Source organism: Equus asinus, chromosome 5 (genome assembly GCF_041296235.1).
Source record: "Equus asinus isolate D_3611 breed Donkey chromosome 5, EquAss-T2T_v2, whole genome shotgun sequence".
Classification (NCBI taxonomy): domain Eukaryota; kingdom Metazoa; phylum Chordata; class Mammalia; order Perissodactyla; family Equidae; genus Equus; species Equus asinus.
Window position 1 is genome coordinate 86,848,490 of NC_091794.1, and position 21,766 is coordinate 86,870,255.

Below are 21,766 nucleotides of genomic sequence, written 5' to 3' on the forward strand. Positions count from 1 at the left end.
GCCACACACACAGGTGCCCACAGCTCCTTCCCATGATTTCCCCTTAGAGGCCCCTTCCCACTTGAACCCCTCCTCCTAATTCCAGGCTCTGCCTCTCCCCAGTGACCTTGCCCTCTTCGGAGGCAAATCCAGGCCTGGGCTGAAGAAGGACAGAGAGGGCTTCATATCCAATGAAAAGGTTTTATTAAGAGAATGAGAAAGCAATCTGAGAGGTGGGGAGGTACAGTGATTGCAGGGTCAAGAGAACAACAGCAAATACGAAATCCCAGCGACAACCTCAGGGTCCCTGACACATCGTTCTTCCCTCCCAGCCCACCCACAGCCCTTTGCGAGCAAAAACACCCTCTCTATTCTGGTCCGGCTGGACATCTCGGTGCATGAGCAGAAAAGAGGGAAATGAGTCCTCAGCTTATTGGGATAAATAAGTTGCACTGGACATTTTTAAACTTTCAAATTTAATTACAACATACATAAATAAATAGGACAGACAGCAACAGGAGTGAAGTGCAGCCTGGATTCAAGTTCTCCAATTTGTGCTTTATCTTCTTTGATCCTGAGGGCCCCTCCTGCCCACTTCTTTCCAAGATTAGGAGGGGTCCAAAGAGCCCACTGGGGCTTCCTGCCAGCAGCCCTTTTCTGGGGGTAGGAGATTCTGGATGAGGAGCACATCTCCTCAGTAGCACCTCTGGTTTGTTAACATTTTCCTTCCTGCCATCAGTAAAAACAGCAAGGCCTTGGCCCCTAAGAGCACCCATTGCTACCCAGGCACCCTAATGGGCAGGGCTCAGCCCCAAGAACCAAGCTTTCCCATGCCAATTTCCTGTCTAAGCACTTCTCAGCAATCAAGGGTCAGAAAATTGCACATGAGGCAGATGCCTGAGCCCTTATCAACAAACCACCACAGAGAGGCCACCTCTCCTCTCCAACCCAGACCCCGAACTCAGGGGTTTCTGGATGAATGTCCTCTTTCTGGCCTAACTCCAACCCCACCTTTTAATCCTTTCAGGCCCATCCCCAGGAGCTAAGACCTCATTTCGGGCCTCAGGAGCCCCTTAGGGATGGGGCGGGGGAAGCGGTTATTTCCGATGCTTGGCATCCTTCTCTGAAGCCTTAGTGTCACCATGCCCACTGCCCGCACTACTTAGAAACATCTTGTCCAGCCCCTTGAGTGACTCCAGTAAGTAGTTCTGGAAGGCAGTGAGGGCAGCACAGATGGCGGGCCCACCGAAGCCATGGGTGATGAGGCTAAAGTGTGTCAGGCAACTCTGCACTCCGGGCTCCAGGATGAGTGCTGGGCGGCTGTTGCCCAGTGGTGAGCGGTCCTGAGCCATCAAGTCTGCAAACTCCTTGCAGATCTGCCTGGTGGGGGAAGGAGGGTCAGAGGTTAAAGAATAAAGGTCTGAGCCCAGAGAAGGACCTACCACGTGCTGGGTACTTTATATGTATTATATTTATGATGGCTGACCCTGCCAATAGTCTGCAAATGATGATCATACCCATTTTTCAGAAAAGGAAACTAAGGTTAAGAGATTTTAACTGACTTGCTCAATATCACACAACTAGTAAACAGCACATGTCAATACCCTACAATCTCTCTTCCTGTGGGTATCCTGCCCACATTCAAATTCCAGCTCAACTATTGCCTTATCCTGGAAACTTTCCTTGATCCTCTCTCCCCCTCTCACCCCCACCACACACACTCAATGCTTCACAGAGCTTTGTCTTTGAAATTTTTTGTTGTTAGTGCCATCGAGTCAATTCCAACTCCTAGCGACCCTGTGTACAGCAGAGCAGAACCCTGCCTGGTCTTTTTGTACCATCTTCTCACCTTCCAGCGCTCTATCAGACAATGCTCCACTGCTAATCATAGGGTTTTCATGGACAATGTTTTTGGAAGTGGGTGGCCAGGTCCTTCTTCCTAGTCGGTCTAGTCTGGAAGCTTTACTGAAACCTGTCCACTAATGGGTGACCCTGCTGGTATTTGAAATACAGGTGGCATAACTTTCAGCATCACAACAACAGCAGCCGCCACGTTATGACAATCGACAGATGGATGGTGTGGTTCCCTGACCGGGAAATGAAACCAGGCCGTGGTCGTAACAGCAGTGAATCTTAACCACCAGACCACCAGGGCTGGCTGTCTTTGAAATTTTTAGGGAACAATCCAGAATCTACCTTGAATAATTAATAGCTAACAGTGAACATGAATTGAGGCCTAGACGCTATACCAAGTATACTATGCATCATCTCACTCAATCCTCACAACAAATTTATACTGTTATTATCATCCCCATTGTATGATGAGTAAACTGGTTTCAGATAGGTTAGATGACCTGCCCAAGTGACTAAGCTGGGATTTGAATCCAGCTCCAGTTTGTGGCCGTTATTCATTTCTTTGTGCATCCTGCATGTGGCTCAGGCAGGAGGATCACTCATGTCTAAGCTTTGTCTCACCATGGAACCCAGCCAGCATCTTAGACATGACTGGGACCCAGGAAGTTCTTGATGAGTGAGCTGACTAATGAGTGTGATGAGTCCCCCTGGATATGTTTCTCCAGCGACAATATGAGCAGCCTCAAAGGTCCTAGGAGTCATGGCAGTCCCCTGAGTCTGTGATTTCACCTCTGCCTAGGGGACTTGAGGAAGCCTCAAAGGAGGGAGAGTGGAGTTGTGATTTGAAGGACTGCATTGGGTGAGGGGACTGGAGGGTGTTCTAGCAAACCCAAGGACGTGAGGACAGGAGAGAGCAAGCAGGTCAGTTAAAGTGGTTGGGGTTTGTGTGGCCAGATTGTGGGCCCTCAGAGTCTGGACTTGGCCCCACAGATTGGTGGTTTTCAAAATTTTTTTTTCACTCTTTCCCTCTCTTTTTCTCTCTCTCTGTCTCTTCTTGAAAGGGGACTCTTTCTAAAAACTAAATCTTAATGGAATACCAGCTCATTAAACAGGCCCTGCGGCATCCCCACAGAACCTAGTTTGAAAGTCCATGCAGTAGCAGTGGGAGCTATTGAAGGTTCCTGAGCAGGAGAGCTGTGCATGTGCAGGAAGGCTGAGGGAGCAACGGAGCGCTGGGGTGAGGGGCCAGAAGTGAGATGAGGAGACCAGGGTTGAGGGGACAGTATGTGAATGGTGGTGAGGGAGACACCAATGAGATTTGCAGAGGGGACTGTGTGGGCATTGGTGCTCCGATGGAAGTCACTAGAACAGAAGGGCTGATGGGCAAGGCTCAGGCAGGGGGAGCTCTGCAAGACCACAGAAGCCCAGACCCATGATAGGACTGGGGCTGGTCATGCCATGGGGCAGTATATGGGGTGTGGTACCCACACAGGCCTAGGTAAGCCTCTCTGTGACACGGTGTTTGCTGATGCATAGAACCCAGATATGTTACGTGTCCATTTGTGCCCCTGTGGCATGCACAGCATGGAGCCTGGGTGTGCCCGTGTGTGGTGCCATTTGTACATCACACGTGCACATGAGTGGTGTCCACTGTGCCCATGCTTGGTGTCTATGTGCATTGCACCTACACGTGCCTGTTGTGGCACCCCATGACATCCTGTGCATGGTGCCCCAAAGTGCCCACACATGGCATCCTCACTCACTTGGCGGCCAGCAGCATGCTCTTGCGGCTGTGCAGTTCCCCGGGGTCAGAGTGCTGTCGGCACAGGTACTCGGCAGCTGCCTTGGCTGGGAACTCGGTCTCACAGACGTAGCCAAAGTCTCGGGCCAGGTGCACGGCCTCTCCTGGTGGGGACGAGAGTCAGAGATGAGCCTTCACTACAGACAGGTGTACCTTTGAGCCCGGAGCACAGCCTTGACCCTCCGATCCCCTGGCCAGGGGCCATCCTGCCCTGCCCTGTCCTGCTTCTACAGATACCTTCCTCTGATGCCCCGCCACAGCCCAGCTCCAGCACTAATCTCATTCCCCTCCCTCAAGGCCACAAGGGATGGGCTCTGAGCTCAGGGGTGGGAGCTGAGTCCACCATGTATCCCAAAGCCTGAGCTGGAGATGACGAAGCCCAGCATCACCAACCTCCAGGGAAGGGAGGAACCTTCACCGCTCATCCCTTTACCACATCCAAACACTGGCCACTCCTCCCCGCATACACACACATACACATGCTCTCTTTTGTGTGGGTGCATCCACGCGTGTGCATGCACATACACATAAAGACTCTACACACATATCACACACACTCCTTACTTAGACATGACACACAGAGAACACATACGTGGCTAAACATACCCTGCCGCATCAGAGACAGCCACACAGTCACACTGGACGACACAGGTCCCCTCATGCTCACACGCACGCCCACCCTCAAGCCTCACTCACCCTCCACCAGTGAAGTCAGCAGCGTCACATTGGCAGCCTTGCGACGGCCGGCCGGCAAGTTGAGCCCGATCTTCTCCAGCCGTTCCCGCAGGCACCGGCCCCCATTCTTGGACTTGGCCCTTGACGTGCACAGAGAGAGACAGACACACACTATGAAGACAAGAGAGAAGCATGTAGGCTAAGTGACCCCGATGGGGCCTTGCTGCCTCCACCAACCCCTGCTGAGACTTGAGTCTGGCCCTGGGGATGCTCTGGGGCCTCTTTCAGCCTGGTTCCAACCTCTTCCTAACCTCACTGGCTTTGTAGCCAAGATGGGGGCGGGGGGCCTAGTACCCAGCTCCAGGAGCCCTTCATTTCTCCCTAATCCTCTTGCAGCAGGAACAGCCCAGGGTGGGGCAGAATAGGCCAGCATCTTGGGGTCCTTTTTCCCACCTTAGCACACCTGTTGGGCCATACACAGCTACCCAGAGACACGCAGACCTATATGCAGAGATACACAGGAGACACAGGTACACACACAGTCACTCCGGGACACATAGATAATATACACGCACACAGGTAAACACACTGAGGGCCAAGAATAAAGACACACACACACCAATAGAGAGAGACATATGCAGACACAGACACCCAGGGACACAGGGACACAGAGACACATGTTCACATCAAGTCAGGATCCCAGGGACATGTGTACAGACACTGATGGACTCACACAAGTCCCTCTGCTGTGCTCAGAGACCAGGAATAAGAAGATACCCCCACACCTGCACAAATGCAGCCCCTACACAGAAGTACAGACAGGTAAACATACGTACATCAGCTTCAGATGTGCATGCAATCACACAAACACACACAGAGTAGGACACACTCCAGCCAACACATCCACTAGAAGTAACACAGGAAACTCACACTCATGGAAACATGTATTCCTGGCCATCCTCTACACCACAGACACATGCACACATATGCACACACCATCCTGAACACATCAAAACTCATAGCCTTGAAGCACAAATACCCTACCCAGGCACAAGGACATGCAGAGAGAGCGACAGACACATACCTATGAAGACAAACCATGGACCCCTAAACACACACACCAGAGAGGCCTCTGCTCCACAGGGAATGGCTGTGGGTCCTGGGGTCCCTTTCCTGGAAGAGGGGGTGAAGATGGCACTCTCTCTTCCCCAGACTCAGCCTTGTCCATCCTGCCCAATGTTGGTGAGTCCTCCATCCCTTCTCTGTACCCAGGCTTCTTTCTCCACCACCCACCCCCAAGCCCACAGACTTGTGGTTGCTGCTGGGGACCTGGGCCTCTCCCCAGAGCATACACAATCCCCCAGGGAGACCAAGGTGGACGTGACCCTGTGGCCTGGGGTGAGGCTGGCCCCTCTCTGACCCCCTGAGAAGGTCTGAAATGACCATGGATTTTGGCCCAGGCACTGTGCAGGGAGTTGTGGGCTGGCCTTCCTACCTGCGAAGGACGCCACCCAGGAGGGAAGCATTGAGGCACTCAGGAGGAGAGAGTCGCCGCTGGACCTCCCCCACCGTCACCTTGTACTTGGACGTCGAGCTGAGCAGTGAGAGCCGGCCTGGCACGGAGCAGAAGACCTCACTGGGGCTCGTGATGCCGCCAACCAGGCTGTCTTTGGCCAGTGAGAGGGCTGAGAGGCTGCTGGCTTTGGAGGGGATGGGGACTGCGGAGCAGAAGCAAGGGCAAGGGAGAGAGAGACAACACTGAGCCAGGGACACAGCACACGGGCACCAGCCAGCTGTGGCATGAGCACGTTGATGAAGCGCCAGCTGTGTGCTAGGCACCCTGCTACATGCTGTGCACACAGAGCTGCATCTAAATGTGCCAGCAGCTTTCTGAGGGAGGCTCTGCAACTCCTGCTTTACAAAGGAAGAAAGTGAGGCACACTAAGGTTCACGTGACTCACCCAAGTCTACTCAGCTAATAGGCAGTGGAAATTGAACCCAGAGCTGTCTGGCTCTTGAACCTGTGTTCACTGAGGGATTCACTGAGCCAGGCTGGTTCTCTGTTAAAACTCAGACAACTTCAGCAGAGTCTTGGAGTTTTGGCATGTGCAATCAGGGAGGGAGATGGAAATGAGGAAATGGATCTGAGCTGGAGGCAGGATTCCTGGGTCACTGTAGCAGGGCAAGGCAGATCTGCACAACCACAAAGAGTCCCTGACATCCCCCTGGCCACTGTGACCCCTATCTCTTTCCCACCGCCAGGACAGTGAGAGGCCGGCAGGCTTTGGACTCCCACATCCCAGGGACAAGGAGGTTGTGGCCCCATTAGGCCTCCAGCCTTGGCCCACTTCCTGCCACATCACCCTGAGTTGCTCAAGGAGAGCAGGAATAAAGAGGCGCACCCTCTCTCCCAAATGCTCTCTAATTATCAACGAATATCTATGGGAGGCGGGGAAGGGACTCTGAGAAGTTAATTTTATAAAACCTTCTTGGATACTCTTGGCTCTAAAAGAAAGTTCTTCCTGCAGTCTAACCTCTATCTTCCTGCTTAGCATCAGGGGGAAGGGAGAATAATTGAGGCACTTGCTTCCCCTTGGGCTTCTCTTCTTTCAAGGAAGTGGGAGCATGGTAGAGAAGGTGGGCCTTGTGTGGGGGGCAGGCAGGGATCAAGCTGGGAGTCTGGGACCAACAGTTACTGAGCACTCACTATACTGTGTGCTTACACAGATAACCTCACTGAATCCTCAGAACAACCCACTAGGGGTCTACATTTATTATTCCCATTTTACAGATGAAGAGATGAAGCCTGAGATCACACAGGTGGTAGACTTAGAACCAGTAGTAAGCCCTGGACTGTGGTCTCAAAGGCAGTGCTCTCAGTCCTCCAGCCATTCGGCACTATTTGTTGAGCACCTGTGTGCCAGGACTGTGCTAATGCAGAGGTAAGCAAGGCTGATCCTGTCCCCGGGCTGGCAGAGCCCCTCCAGCATTCCCACTCTCCACCCAGTTGCCCAGCCAGAAACCTCCATGATGCCCTCCACATCGCCCTCTCCCACCACATCCCACCCATCACCATGTCCTGGAGCTTTCATTTCTCCATGTGTCCTGGATGCAGCTCCTTCTCTGCATGCACAGAGATGCTCGCTAGCTTCCCACTTGAATGTCTATACAGACCCTGCTCAGGTCTCCTGCCCTGCTCCAGAAGAATCTTTCTGAAACACGCATCACTCTGCAGCCTAAAACCCATCAGTGCCTGGTCAGTTCCCTGAGAACCAAATCCCAGCTCCATAGCTGGGCAGAATGATGCTGCCCATCCTTCAACTATCTACTACGTGCTTTCCATGAACAGCTCTGTGGGGGCCGCCCCATGGCGTAGTGGTCAAGTTCGGCGTGCCCTGCTTCAACGGGGCTTTGCAGCTTTGGATGCAGGGCACAGACTTACAGCACTCATTAAGCCATGCTGTGGCGGTGACCCACATACAACATAGAGGAAGACTGACCACAGATGTTAGCTCAGGGTGAATCTTCCTCAGCAAAAATAATAATAGTAACAGCTCTGTGGAGCAGATGCTATTATCCATCCCCATTTCAGAGTGAAGAAACTAGAAGTTCAAAGAGGTTAAGATGGCACAGCAATAAGGAGGAGAAGTGGGTGTTGAACTCTGACCACAGACTCCAAAGTTCATATCCTTAACCCTCACAATTCCCTCCTTCACCCTCCTTCGTGGTCCAGCCGATGCCTACCTCTCCTGCTTGGTCCTCCATTTGTCCTTTAGGCTCTCAACCCACACTGACCAATAGAAATGTACTGTGAGCCAGATATTAAATGTAAATTTTCTAGTACCTCATTTACAAAAAGTAAAAAGAAACAAGTGAGGTTAATTTTAATATATTTTATTGACTCCAATATATTAAAATTTTATCAGTGACATGTAATCAATATTTTAAAAAGTATAAATGAACCATTTTATATTCTTGCACTTAGTCTTCAAAATCCAGTGCTATTTTACACTTACAGCCCATCTGAATTTGGACTAGCCACATTTCAAGTGCCCAACAGCCACACGTGGCTAGTGGTTCCGCAGTGGACAGCACAGCTCTAGACTTCAAAGGGGGAGCACAACAGGTAACATAAGCCAGCGAGGTATGGGAGACGTGCCACCCTAGGTAAAGCCACCACTTGGCTGAGTGTTCCCCTGCAGGACACACCAACGTTGCCAGAACTCCCAGTTTGTTTTTTTGGCTGGTGAGACCAGGATTCTGGATTTCTATGTGAAATCTCTGGGTTTTTAAACATTGGCAACAGATTCAAAAATTTAAAAACCCAGTTCTGGCCAAATGGAACACGTGTGAAGCACCACCTGAGATATGGGACCACCAGCGTGTGAGCTGGTGGAACAGCTCACTGTCTCTCTCAGGGCCCCCTCCTTCCAAGCCTCGGTTCAGGTTTTGGCACCATCCCTGGTACAGAGCTTCCCGTCCCTCGACCTCAGCTCCCTCTCACGCCATCCCTGTCCTGACCACACTGAACTTTCATGTCTGCTTCCACGGCTGCCTCTCCCACCAACTAGGAGTGCCTTGAGGGCAGGGTTTTGGCCCAAGTGGGCATCAGTGAATGCGGAATAAATGAGTGACACAAGGGCCCTTGAAACCTGAAACGAGGAAAAGAGTGATGGCCCACAGCCCAGATTGTGTGTGAGGGGACGATGGGGGAGCCTCATTCCTTTGTTAGCAACTGATAGTCAAGCTGCCCTTCCTCCCTGGGCCCCCATTCAGGCACCAGGGAGGGCTCAAAAGGTCATGGATGGGGTGAGTGGGAGAGGTGGGAGGATCTAGAGAAAGGGAGCAGCACACACCCTACCCCAGGCAAGTTCCCTGTCCGCAGAGCAGGCCCCAAACTAGGGTGAGGCAAGTGAGGCGCAAACCTTGGGTGCAAAATTTAAAGAGGTGCCAAAAAACTCAGCCATCAAGATAAATAGTATTTTAATGCAATATTAAAAAAATAAAAATTAATGTAAAAACATCCATGGTGACAAAATATCAAAATTTTAATTAGAAACAGGTTCTGATTCTGCTCTTGCACGATCCTGCCTCACTCCCCTTGCCCTCATCCCAGCCCTCTCCCAGAGTGAGGAGCAAGGATGTCCTCACTCAACAGACACACTGATAGTGGACATGCGACGGGAGCCCTGCCTTCCTCCCCCCCAGCATCCCCCAGGCCTGTGCATGGGTTCCTTCTTCACCTGTGTCCCTCTGCCTTGAGGAGAATCTTTGGGCTGACAAAACTATTCTACATCTTGATTGCTTGAGTGGTGACATGACTATATGTTTACATTTGTCAAAATTCATAAAAATGCATATCTGCAAAGGGCAAACTGAACAGTATGTAAATTGTACCTCACGCTTGATTTAAAAAATAAAACTACAAATTAATAAAATAAAAAGAAGGGCAGAGCGACTCTCCTCCCTCTCACAACCTCTAGCCAGAGAGCAGTCAGAGGAACAGAAAATTCTCTCCTCCAGCAGCCTCCTCCATCCAACTTCTAATAAAACCTGGGGCCCCCTGGGGCCGGGTGCTGTGAGAGGGGCGTGAGACTGTTCGTGCATGTGCAAACAGGGACATATGTGAGCACACGTGTGTCACAAAAATGACTGTACACAAACACTGTATGCCCTGTCATAGAGCAATGAGGGTGAGACCGTGCATTTGCACACTTAATAAATACTGAGCCCCAGGTATGCACACAGCATAGTCTCTGCCCTCCTCTAGTGCTGCAGGATTGTGGCAGCATGCATATGGATATCTGCAAGTGCTTTTGCTCCTGTTGATATATTTAAACACAGAATGTGTGCCGGATTTATGCAAACGTAGGTGCAGCTAAGCGTGGATGCCTGACAGGTGGCCATGTGTTTGTGGACATGAATAATAGACTTTGCTGCTTCCCCTACGTGTCCTTTTCCTTTTCCTCAGAGCCTCTTCCCTCAAAAATGGTAAGAGGGATGGAGCCCAAGGTTAGGGAAGCAAGTGGCCTGGGGAAGGGACAGTCATGGAGGTGGGACTTAGACTGGCACAGATTGCAAAGCAGGGACACTGATGTTTGTCTCCCACACCACGGTGACTCCTGAAGCTGAAGTGGTCTACTCATGGTGTCCCCCCGGTGACACAGCAGAAGTGATTCCCATATACACACTTCTACAGACACGAGAGCTCCTAGTAATTCAACCTGTCAGACGAGACTCTCACACACATCTACGCAGTACACGGTCTGACCACTGAATCTGGGGCGTGTGCAACAGATTCTCCTGGAAAGCTGGTTAAAGTCGCAATTCCTTCTAGAAGAAATCGTAGGAGGAAAGTCTTTGTGACCTTGGTTGGGGCAAAGAGTTCCTAGATACAACGCCAAAAGCATGACCCAGAAAAGAAAATAATGACAAATTGGACTTCATCAAAATTAAAAACTTTTCCACCTCAAAAGACTATCAAGAAAATAAAAAGACAAACCATAAACTTGAAGAAAATATTTGCAAATCATATAAGGGATTAGGGATGTGACTCCAGAATATATAAAGAACTCTTTAACTTAACATTAAGATAAACAACCCAATTAGAAAATGGTCAGGGGCCGGCTGAGTGGTTAAGTTCACGCGCTCCGCTGCGGTGGCCCAGGGTTTCGCAGGTTCGGATCCTGGGCGCGGACATGGCATCGCGCATCAAGCCATGTTGAGGCAGAGTCCCACATGCCACAACTAGAAGGATCCACAACTAAAAATATACAACTATGTACTGGGGGACTTTGAGGAGAAAAAGGAAAAATAAAATCTTAAAAAAAAAGGTCAAAATATGTGAATAGATATTTCACTGAAAATGAGATATGAATGGCTAATAAGCACATGAAAAAATGCTCAACATCCTTAGTCATTAGGGAAATGCAAATTAAAACTATACTGAGATACTATTAGGATGACTATAATAAAAAAGATAGTGTAGGTGAGGCTGTGGAGAAACTGGAACACTCACGCATTGCTAGCGGGAATGTAAAATAGAACAGCCACTTTAGAAAAGAGCTTGGCAGTTTCTTAAAAAATTAAACACAAACTTACAATTCCAATTACTACTTAAGAGCAATGAAAACAGATGTCCACACAAAGACATGTACGTATGTGAATGATCATAGCAGCATTATTCATAATAGCCAAAAAGTGGAAAGAACCCAAGTGTCCATCAACTGACGGATGGATAAACAAAATGTGTTTCATCCGTACAATGGAGTACTACTCAGCAATAAAAAGAAATGAACTACTGACACGTGCTACAACACAGATGAACCTCAAAAACATTATGCTAAGTAAAAGAAGCTAAATGCAAAAGTCTGCATATTTATATATTCCATTTATATAACATGTCCAGAGTATGCAAATTTATAGACAGAAAGCAGATCAGTGGTTGCCTAAGGCTTGGGGTGGGAATGGGAATTAACTACAAATGGGAATGAAGGAATTTGGGGGCGGTGATAGAAATGTCTTAAAATGGATTGTGGTAATGGTTACACAACTCTATAAATGTGCTAAAAGTCATTGAATTATACTCTTACCACGGGTGAATTTTAGGTATGTAAATTTTACTTCAATAAATCCATTAAAGAATGAAAGTGCCAGGGATTCTCATTCAGTAGATGTGGGGTGGTGCCCAGGAAATCTTCATTCCTCAACAGGCACCCCCAAGGGGTTCTGATGCTTGTGGTTCCTTAGACCACACTTAGGGTGCTACTGCTCCAAAGCCTGGGGGGAGGGAGGAGCAGCAGGAGGAAGGCAGACAGAAGAGGTATCAGGACCTGCTGGTTAAATTTCCCTCTCACCAACTGCCAGCGGGTTTGTTTTACATACAGCTCCTACCCTTCACCCCCTGCTCCATGCTGCCCTCAGGTGCAGCCCAAACTCTTATCTGCAAGGGCACTGGTTTTTCCATCCCTTTCTGGGGCAGGCAGTGGCCTGGGAGGCAAGTGAGACAGGGTTGTGGGAGTGCAGGGTCGGATTCTGCCTTTATGTAAAATTTGGATATTTGTGTTTATCATGGATTTTTTGCATTATTTTCCACTTTAAAATATTGCATTTAGATATACCATTTATCTAAATCTTGCCTCACTCACCTCCCCCTAGGCCTGGCCCTGCTTGGAGATTCACTTGGAAGCCCAGACTGTCCCCATTTCCCTCTTCCTTCCCCAGAGGAGAGGGTGACAATTTACATCAGGTCTTGCCCTGGAGATGCCCTGAGATTGGACAAGAGCCCAGCAAAGAGGGATTTCCCACCCCCAGCTGGGCAAACCCCCCCCCTTCCTGGAGGGAAGGAGGAACAACTCAGTTCTCACCCCCAAACCACTCCCCTCCAGCTGTGACTGTTTAACTTGAAATCCACAGAGACTTTTAACCTTTTTAACCCGTCTGGCTTTTGTACAGTCGAGGGCATTTGTACATGCTGTGCCCAGGGTGTAGCTTGGCCCTTTCTACACTCCCTCTCCCAATGCACTCAGACTTCAAAACCCATCACTCATTCATTCAACAAACACCCATGGAGCACCTACTGAGCCGGGTCCTAATGTCTCTCCCCCAGGAATCCTCCCAACATCACGGCACCTCCTCTGAGCTCCCCGAAACAGGTGTTTCCTGGTTGATGGGAAGCATTGCTTCCAGCCGATGGGACCCCTGTGAGAACCACTCTGCTTTTTCTAACTTGTTCTTTCTTCAAAAAGAAAAAATAATAAAATTAGACGTATCTGTACAGACCCTGCTCGCCGCTCTTCTCAGCTAGAAAACTTTCCCTTCAAAGTCTGTCTCCCCTGCCAGTCCTGCCTGCTTTCTGTGCCTCTAGGACAGGTAGCAAAACTGGAGGTGATAAATGTGGGCAGAAAATGGAGAGCTCCCTGCTTCTCCTCCTGTCAGGCCCTATCTGCCATCCTCGGATCCACACCGTGGCTGCAAGAAGCAGCTGATCTGCAAATGTGTGGTTGGACAGAGGCTTCGCTTCCCCTCCCCGCCCCAGGACAAGTGCTTGGAGCAGAGAAGATTTTACAGCCAAGGTCTGGGCCCCAGAGCCTCTGGGCTCCCCTCCCCGGCGGCACCCTGCGGTAGGAAGGCCTCTTCTGGGGTAGAGCTGGGGCTGCCTTCATTTTGTACTCAGGACCCCCAACAGCTGCCCGCGATGGTGGGGCCGGGAGGAGCTGGAGGAACCGGATGCTTCAGCTAGCCAAAAATGGCTGATTCCAGGGCCCACGTCGGACTAGGATCCCGGCGGGTGCCGGAGGTCTTCAGGACACGACAGGGGCTCCCAATGCTGTCGGAAGGGCCTGAGGGAGAAGAAGGGCGCTAATCTACAGCCCCTAAGGGGCTGGTGACCTGACCAGAGTCCCTCAACGACAGCGCAGGGCCTAGGCGAAAACTGCCCGCTGCCCGCAGAGTTCCACCGCCACCAGCTTAGCCACAGCGGATCCGCTCGGCCGCCTGCGCACGCTCGCGCCTAGGACTGGCCCTCCCGGAACCAGCTCCGCCTCCGCGTTTGCAAAGCTCGAAAGCGCCGGTACGACCCTCTCTCCTCCCCAAAGGCCCGCCGCGCCAGCAGAAGGCTCACGGTTCGAGACCCAGGTGCTTCCCTCTGCAGGGAGCGCACCCCCAGCCCCCTGCAGCGCTCGGGGCTGTGACTCGACGTCGGGGTGGAGCGCCCAGGACGCAGTCTCCGGCTCTGGTCGCTGGCACTCCACCACGCTGCGCTGGGCCACCGACAGGCCAACACTGTCGTCCGGCCGGTGTGCGCACCCAGGTCGGCGATGCCTCGCATCAGGACAGTCCCGGCTGCACTCACTGTGTTCTTGGGACCGCCTTTGGGGATTCCGGGCGCACACCTACGACCCGAGATTTAGGGAAGCTGATGCCCTTTGAGAGAAACCAACTCGGGCCATTCCAGGACCTCCTCGAAGCCAGTCTCCTGTCCTGGCTCTGGCCTGGGGATTGGGGTTTCAGGAACTCAGAACCCCAACTGATCCTCTACGCTGCCCCAGGGCAGAGGTCCTCAAGCCTCTTCCCAAAATGCAGGGGGCTGGCCTCCTCCACGGAGTCAGTGAGCCTAGGCCCCCCAGCTCCCCGAGCCAGTGCAGGAGTCCGGAGCTGGGGGCTGCGACCACGATCGATCGTTATCAAAGAGTAGACGCAGCCCAGCGATAGGCTCTTGCCAACTGCAGACCTAACTCTTCCTTCCGACGGGTTCAAAAAGTTCCACTAAGCCAGGGCAGCGCCCAAAAGCAAAGAGTAAGGTCCCGCGCACACCTCCGCCCCCAGTCCAGGCCGCCGGGTTCCTAGCGTCGTCGCCACACCCCCAGTTCCAGATGACACAGCTGCAATACCTGGAGCACTCCTTCCCTAAGTTCCAGGAGGCCCGTCCCCTTCTCTTCTCTACACACTCTCCACGCGGTCCAGCTAATTGTCAGCCCCTGGGAACCCAGCCCCAGCTCCTGGAAATCCAGCGCCAGACCCCCAGCCCCAGCCCCAGCCCCAGCCTCCCCAGAGAACACGTGGAGGGCAAACAGCCCAGGCTTGAATGCACTCTTTTGAAAAACAATTTGAGCCAAATCCCGCGGGAGCGGCGCCTGCCCCAGGCACGCAGGGCTTGTCTGCACCTCCAATTCCTCCTGGGCACCTGCCCCAAATCTAAGGAGCCGTGAAGCGCCTGGACCCCTCTGAATCTCTGTTTCTGTCTTTCTGTCTCTTTCTCACCTTTCCCTGGTATGGCCAGAACTCGTCCTCAGGCCCGAAAATACACTAGAGGGTCGGTCTCAAACCCCTGGCTTTTACTAACGCAGAGACACGAACACTCCCGAAAATACACAAGGAGCGACCCTCACATGCTAGGAGATCCTCGGTACCGAAGAACAAATTCCGGGACACTACGGAGCCCCTAACACACACATGGAGACCCCCAAACCACAGAAATGTATGCCAACATAACAGACACGCATCACACACTCAGCAGCAGAGACATACCTACACGCCAAGAGATACCAGAAAGACACCTAGGAAAGGAACATACGGAGACAGACAGGACCTCGAACTCACGTAGACACCAACACCCAGGAGCAGGCCACCCTGACCCTCCTGCACACCGCCTAACACACGACATTCACACACCAGTTCCCTTAATCCTAAAGGCGGAAAGAGGCTCCTGCACGGAGCAAACAAGAGGCCGCCGAGGCTCTGCTGAGAAGGAAGGGGCCGCAAGCACTTGCCAGGCTCGGAAACGGTAAGGCTATGTAATGTGGAAATCATTTAATGAAATCCGTGGGAACAGCACCCCGTTCCCACCTCTTAGGAAACAGGGAAGTGGTTTAACTCGTTCTGCAAATTAACTCCAGATCCACAAGAGCGCCCTCCCCTCCGTAGGGTTTGTGTGGCTTGGCTGGCCCGGGCAGCCCAGTGAGCGCGGATGACCTCGAGCCCACTCCCGGCTGCAGGCTCTGGGGTCGACTCACCAAGCGCGCAGCTACCCAAGCTCTGGCCAGGCCCTCAGCCTCCGCTACCCGTCTGCTGGGCGGGAAAGAGTACCCCGTTGCCACCGAGTCTGACGACGCACAAAACGCACGCTCCCCGGGAAAGAAAATGGGTCTGCACGTCCGGGGCCTGCACCGTCTCGCCCGGTTCTGCCCTGGCAGATGCAGCCATTCCTTACCTTTCTTGATCACGGACTGGTCCAGGAGACTCATTCCGGGCTCATCCATGGCCTGCAAACAGGAGAGGCGGTGGTAAGGGCGTCCGTGGAACTAGTCTCTAGTCCCTTCCCAAACCCCTGCTGTCACTGGTCCCTGTTCTGTCTGCTCCGCCCCACGCGCACCACCGTCGCCTGGGGCGGAGACGGGCGGATGCAGGATTCGCCCTGCCTCGGCAGCATCTGCGGCCCAGCCAGGAGCCCTGGGTACCTCGCCGTGCCGTTCAGAACGGGAACTGTGAACCTTAGACAGGCAACTTCCCCGCCTCTCTCCGCTCCAGGCACGGCTGCCCCGGCAGACTGAGACTGGGCATGGATGCCCTACGTGGCCCACTGGAGAGGGAGAGAAGTGGTTCGGCCCCTGTCCATTTACTCCGCCGAGGGTTGCCGCCATCCAGGCACCGCGCAGGGACTCAGTGCCAGGCCGCGTTAATGGCCAAGCAGCATCTACCCCAGGACGTGGGACGCATCCTCGGAGTCGCGAGCGAGAAGCGGCAGGCTGGGAGAAAAGTCGGGTCCCCGCATTCCTCACTCTTTCGCCTCCAGACAGAGTCTTAAATCACCGCGGCCAATCCGGGCCTGTCCCGGACCCTTCGGGCCTCACCTGCAGGTCCTCCAGGCCGGGCGGCGCCGCCAGCCCGGGGAGGCCGAGGGGCGCGTCTGCCAGGCCGTGCGCACCGTCGGCCAGGCCGTGCAGGAGCCGGGGCACCGCGGCGGCGTAGTCGCGGCGCGGGTCGAGGCCCAGGGCGCGGGCGGGCGGCGCCAGCAGGCCGGGCGGCTCCTCGTGGGCGCGGGCGGTGGCGCGGGGCGCGGCCCAGGTGGCCTGTGGGGGCTGCGGCTGTGCCAGGGGCGCTAGGCCGCCGTACGGGTCCCCGGCCAGGTGGGGAAAGGCGGCGGCGGCGTCGGACGCCTGGCCGTAGGGCAGTGGCGGCTGCGGGTAGGGCGGCGGGAAGTAGGGCGGCTGAAAGTCGGCGGCAGCGGCGGCGGCGGGCGTGTGGCAGAGCGGTGGCGCCGGCCCGTAGGCCACCTGGGGCAGAGACGACAGGCGGGCCCCGCCAGCCGCTGCGCCCAGCCCGTCGGGGCGCTCCTGGGGAAGGAGAGGGGCGCGTTAGGCGACTCACCGGCGGCTGAAAGGACCCCAGCCCGAAAGGATCCTCCTCAGCTCGCGAGGGTCCATCTGCCGTCCTGCCCGCTTCCCGGGGGTCCGAGATCTATTTCTGAGTGACCTGCGGGGCGCGGGAGCCTCGGGCTGGGGACAGCGGTCTCCTGCGCGCACCGTTCTCAGCTGGAAGAGTCCCTATGGCCCCCTCCCTCCGAGATTTCGTTGGAGGTGGACGTTCGCAAGGACCAGCACTCAGGCTCCCTAGTCCCCGGCCCTGTATGCCCCCGTGTCCCCGCCCCGTAGACTACTCACCATGGCGGAGTAAGTGTGCACCAGCATGGGGCGGGCAGCGTGGGGCGCGAGGCGTGGCGGCGGCGGAGCCCTCGCTCGACGGCGAGCCCTGCGGACAGAGGCGCGGGGAGCCTGCACTGCCGGCGGAGGGCACTTTGAGGCGGCGGGGTGCAACCCAGCCCGGAGCCCAGCGGGCGTCGGGTCCTCAGCTGTGGGCGCCCATGGGCGGGTCCATGGGGGCAAGACGTGGGCCGGACGGGCTCTGATCGCACTTGGAAAAGTCGGTCGACGGGTGCCCAGCGCCCGCCCTTCTTCCTCTGAGCGCAGCCTGCTCCATATACTCCGGTTATAGCGGCGGGGGCGCGCCGGGCCTCCGGGGACGCGCATTAAAGAGACATGCTGTGGCCGTTTTCTCTCTTCTCCCCAGCGACTGCTCCAGGGGAGGCGTGGCTTTGGCGCGCCCCCACAGGGGGGTAGCAGCCGGTGAATTCAGCCCCTGCAGGTCTCAGACGCCTTCTAGGCTTGAAGCTCCCAGCTGTGGTGACATTGGGAAGGATTCAAGGCTGGGACATAGGGGCCGGAGGTTTGCGTCTCAGCTCCGTTGCATCTTTGCGTTTGGGCAAAGCGCTGCTCTGACGCGGCCTCAGCTTTCTTGTCTGTAAAACGGGTATCAGTCCGTTCTCTAAACACCTCACTGCACCATTATGAGGTGGGCGAACGTGAATGTGGACAAAGTTTAGGAGCTGCAGACTCAAGCCCACTGGCTCACGTGTGCGTGCGCGTTGGGGGGGGCATCACAGTCTCTCTCAATGTTTCTGGATCAAACCCCTTTGAGGGTGCCCACTTGACTCAGGCTTTCGCAGGCTGGTAATTCCTAATCCCAAGCCAAAGTCCCAACTTCAAGGAGGTTGAAGACACAAACTGGCCAGACAGAGAGTTGTCTGGAACGGGGGTTGGGCATGAGTTCCACCTGAGAAGGGCTCACGATGTTTCTGAAGCCACGAGGGCCTCGGCTGGTTGAGTGTGGGCCTGTCACACCCAGAGACTGTTGACTGAATATGAGTGTAACTGACCCACATGGTGGATGGTGTGCATTCGTTACACCAACATGCGTAGGCTATGTGTTTGTGTGTTACCATGGCGGGCACTAGCTGTTGCTGCCCATGCCCAGCTCTGGGGATCCGGTGTTCTCTCCAGCAGGCTTGGGAAGGCCAGAATGGCAGGAAGGGCTGCCTGGCCGGTGGCTTCCTTGGGTTTCTTCACCCTACTTCCCTGCAGTTCAAGACACTCCCTTCTTGGCTCGTTTTCCTCCTTTCTGCTCTGACCACTTCTCAGTCTTCTTTTCTGTCTCCTCTCTTTTCACCCACATCCTCAATGTCAATTATTCATTCTCAGGATTGAGTCTTCTGCCTTTTCCTCCTATGTACACTCTTCATGAGTCAGTTCATCCTTTCTCAAGACTTCAATGACTACCTGTCCTCTGTTATCTCCCAAACTGGTTATCTCCAGTCTGTATCAATCCAAACTCATAAATGCAATTGCCAGCTGAGTATTCCCTCCAGACATCTTGTTGCAGCCATCTGAGACTTTCCAGGTCTCAAAGTGAACTCAACACCTCCACCCCTGCCACCAACCCCAATCTGCTTCTCTTCTTGTGTCCTATAGTTCTGTAAATGGCACCACCATCCTTCAAATTAAAACAGAGTCGGGGCCAGCCTGGTGGTATAGTGGTTAAGTTCGTGTGCTCTGTTTCAGCTGTCCTGAGTTTGGTTCCTGGGCGCAGACCTACACACCACTCATCAAGCCGTACTATGGTGTCATCCCACATATAAAAAATAGAGGAAGATTGGCACAGGTGTTAGCTTAGGGCCAATCTTCCTCACCCCAAAAAAACCCCAGAATCATCCCAGACTTTGCCCTCCTCCTCACCCCCGCAAGCTCATCTTCATAGACTGTTGTCATTTCTAACCCTTAAACATCTCTCTCCACCCCTCTGTCAGCACCTTAGCTACTATACTATTTCTCACAGACCAGTAGTTCTCAAAGCGTGGGGCCAGCATCACCTACAACATCTGGGAACTTGTTAGAAGCGCCAGTTCTTGGACCTCACCTCAGACCTACTAAATCAATAACTCTTGGGGTGGGTCCCAGCAATCTGTGTCTTAATAAGCCTGTAAGGTCACTCAGAAGCACAGTAAAGTGTGAGAACCACTGCCTGGACCATTGCAACAATCCTCTAACTGGCCTCCTGCCTTCATGCATATCTCTTCTGATCCAATTCCAATTCCATTCAGCCACAAGAGTGACTGGCCCATGTCACCCCCTACTGAAAACTCTTCTGGGGCTCCCCATGGCCCATCTTCAGGGAAAAAAAGTTTAAACACTCTAACCAGCATTCCAGGCTCTTCACAGCTGCAACTAATTTTTCTTTCCTGTCTCATAAACCACTTCACAAGAAGAAGAAAGGAGAAATAGAAAATGTGTCCTGCACTGGGCTTGGTGTGTGGCAGGTGCTCAGTGAATGCTTATTAAATGATAAATGAATAAATGGATGAGTTTATGAATCTTTCGGCCTATTGAGGGATTCTTTAGGAAGCCTCCATGTGAACGTGACCCTGGGTAGCTAGACATAGAACCCAGGAATAATCTAAGGAGGTCATTTGACAAATGACTTTGATTATGGCTAGTGGGGAGAGGAACGTTCTCCATGATCTGCTGCTGCTTTGGGGCTCCTAAAAACTTCAAGGTCCTTTGGCTGCAGACTCTGTGTCTCTTCTCTTTCAGGGCCCAGGGACTCCTCACTTTCTGAGGCATGGAGGTGGGCACTGCTGGTTGCCCACTCTCTGGGATACATGCATACATGTGGAGGCCTGGGACGTGCACAGGGGAACACATGCAGATTCTCCTGGGCACATGGGGCATACAACATGCACAGAGACACTCATGGGAAACACACACACACGTGGGAACACGGGATATATATTGACACATAGGTGTGCGTGTTCAAACACGTATGGACTCCCATTTGGCATACTTGGCATATTACTCTTCTCTCAGACTCAAATCTTTCCCTCTCTTTTCAAAAAGTGAGCTTGCATTTGGACTGTATGTTAAGAAAAAACTCAGGCCTGCCTCCTTTATTGTGGACACAGCCTCCCTCCTCCCAGCCTTTGACAACCTCCTGCTCTGGGTCTGAGTGTTTGCAGGCTGGAGGAAATCTGGCACAAGGGGATGCTGAGGCGCCACCTCGTGGTTAGATCCCACAACTGCAGCTCAGGCCCCCCTTTCCTCCCTCTCGGCTGAATTACCAGGAGCAAGCTTGGTCTCCCCCAGTTAGGCTAGCCCCCTCCCTGTTCTGGAACCCAGAACTCTCTGATCATCTCTCATTGAAGTACAGAGCTCAGTCTGCCTTGTATTATGAGGCTTTCTGTGGGGTTTGGCTCCCCCACTGCGTGAGGGAGAGTACTTTGAGAGCAGGAACCATGTGTGGTCGCCACTTACTTTGGGGCCCTTCCCTTCTCTTTTCGCTTCCCTAGACGGTCTCAGTTACTCCCATGACTCTAAGGACCCTCTGACAACTCCCCAATCTGTCACTCACCCAGACCTCTTTCCAGCTCCAGAAGGCAGAAGCAACTGCCCCCTGGGTATTCCACAAGCAGCACAAATTCACCATTTACCAAAATGAGCTTATACTTTGCACGAACCTGTTTCTCTCCCGGTGTTCCCCATGACAGTGGATGGCCCCATTATCCACTCAGTGGCCCAGATCAGGAATCTCGAAGTCATCCTTGGCTCTTTATTCTTCTTCACGTCCAATTAATCACCAAGCCCTATTAACTAACTCCTACCTATATTTTCTCCGTCCTCACTGCCACTGGCTTAGCTAAGGCTTACTACCACCTCTCTGAGCTCCCTTCCTCGGTCGTCCCTTTTGCAGCCAAAATCATCTTTCTAAAATGCAAGCTGGATCACGTTCAGTCTGCTCCAAAATCTGCAGTCTTGGCATGATCTCACATCTAAGCTTCTTAGCATGGCACACCAGGACTTGTTAGATCTGGTCCATGGTCACTGGTCCAACCTCATCTTCCACCACCTCCCACTTCCCACTCCTCTGTTGCACTAATAACCTATTGCAGTTCTCAAGTTTGCATGCCTTTACACCTGCTGTTCCTCTGCTTGTCTATCTGGCAAGCCCCTCCTCACCCTCAGGTCTCAGACCAATACTTCCTGAGTTTTCCTGGACTTATTCAGCCAGGCTGAGGGGCTCTCATGCTTCAGCCACACTTTGTTGTGACCCCCATAGAAGCAACTGCTTATA

The 21,766-nt window shown here is 53.1% G+C and overlaps 1 protein-coding gene across 1 annotated transcript; it reads right to left on the reverse strand.

Annotated features, from left to right (window-relative positions):
• Positions 1 to 162: 162 nt before the first annotated feature.
• On the reverse strand, positions 163 to 17,977 carry TFAP2E (transcription factor AP-2 epsilon). Its single transcript, XM_044770333.2, has 7 exons — positions 17,470 to 17,977; positions 16,660 to 17,142; positions 16,020 to 16,071; positions 5,805 to 6,027; positions 4,331 to 4,449; positions 3,597 to 3,738; positions 163 to 1,359 (listed from the first exon to the last, which is right to left on the reverse strand). The coding sequence occupies exons 1-7, from the start codon at positions 17,833 to 17,835 to the stop codon at positions 1,077 to 1,079; spliced, it is 1,668 nt and encodes a 555-aa protein (XP_044626268.1). The 5' UTR covers positions 17,836 to 17,977; the 3' UTR covers positions 163 to 1,076.
• Between the last annotated feature and the right edge of the window lie 3,789 nt (positions 17,978 to 21,766).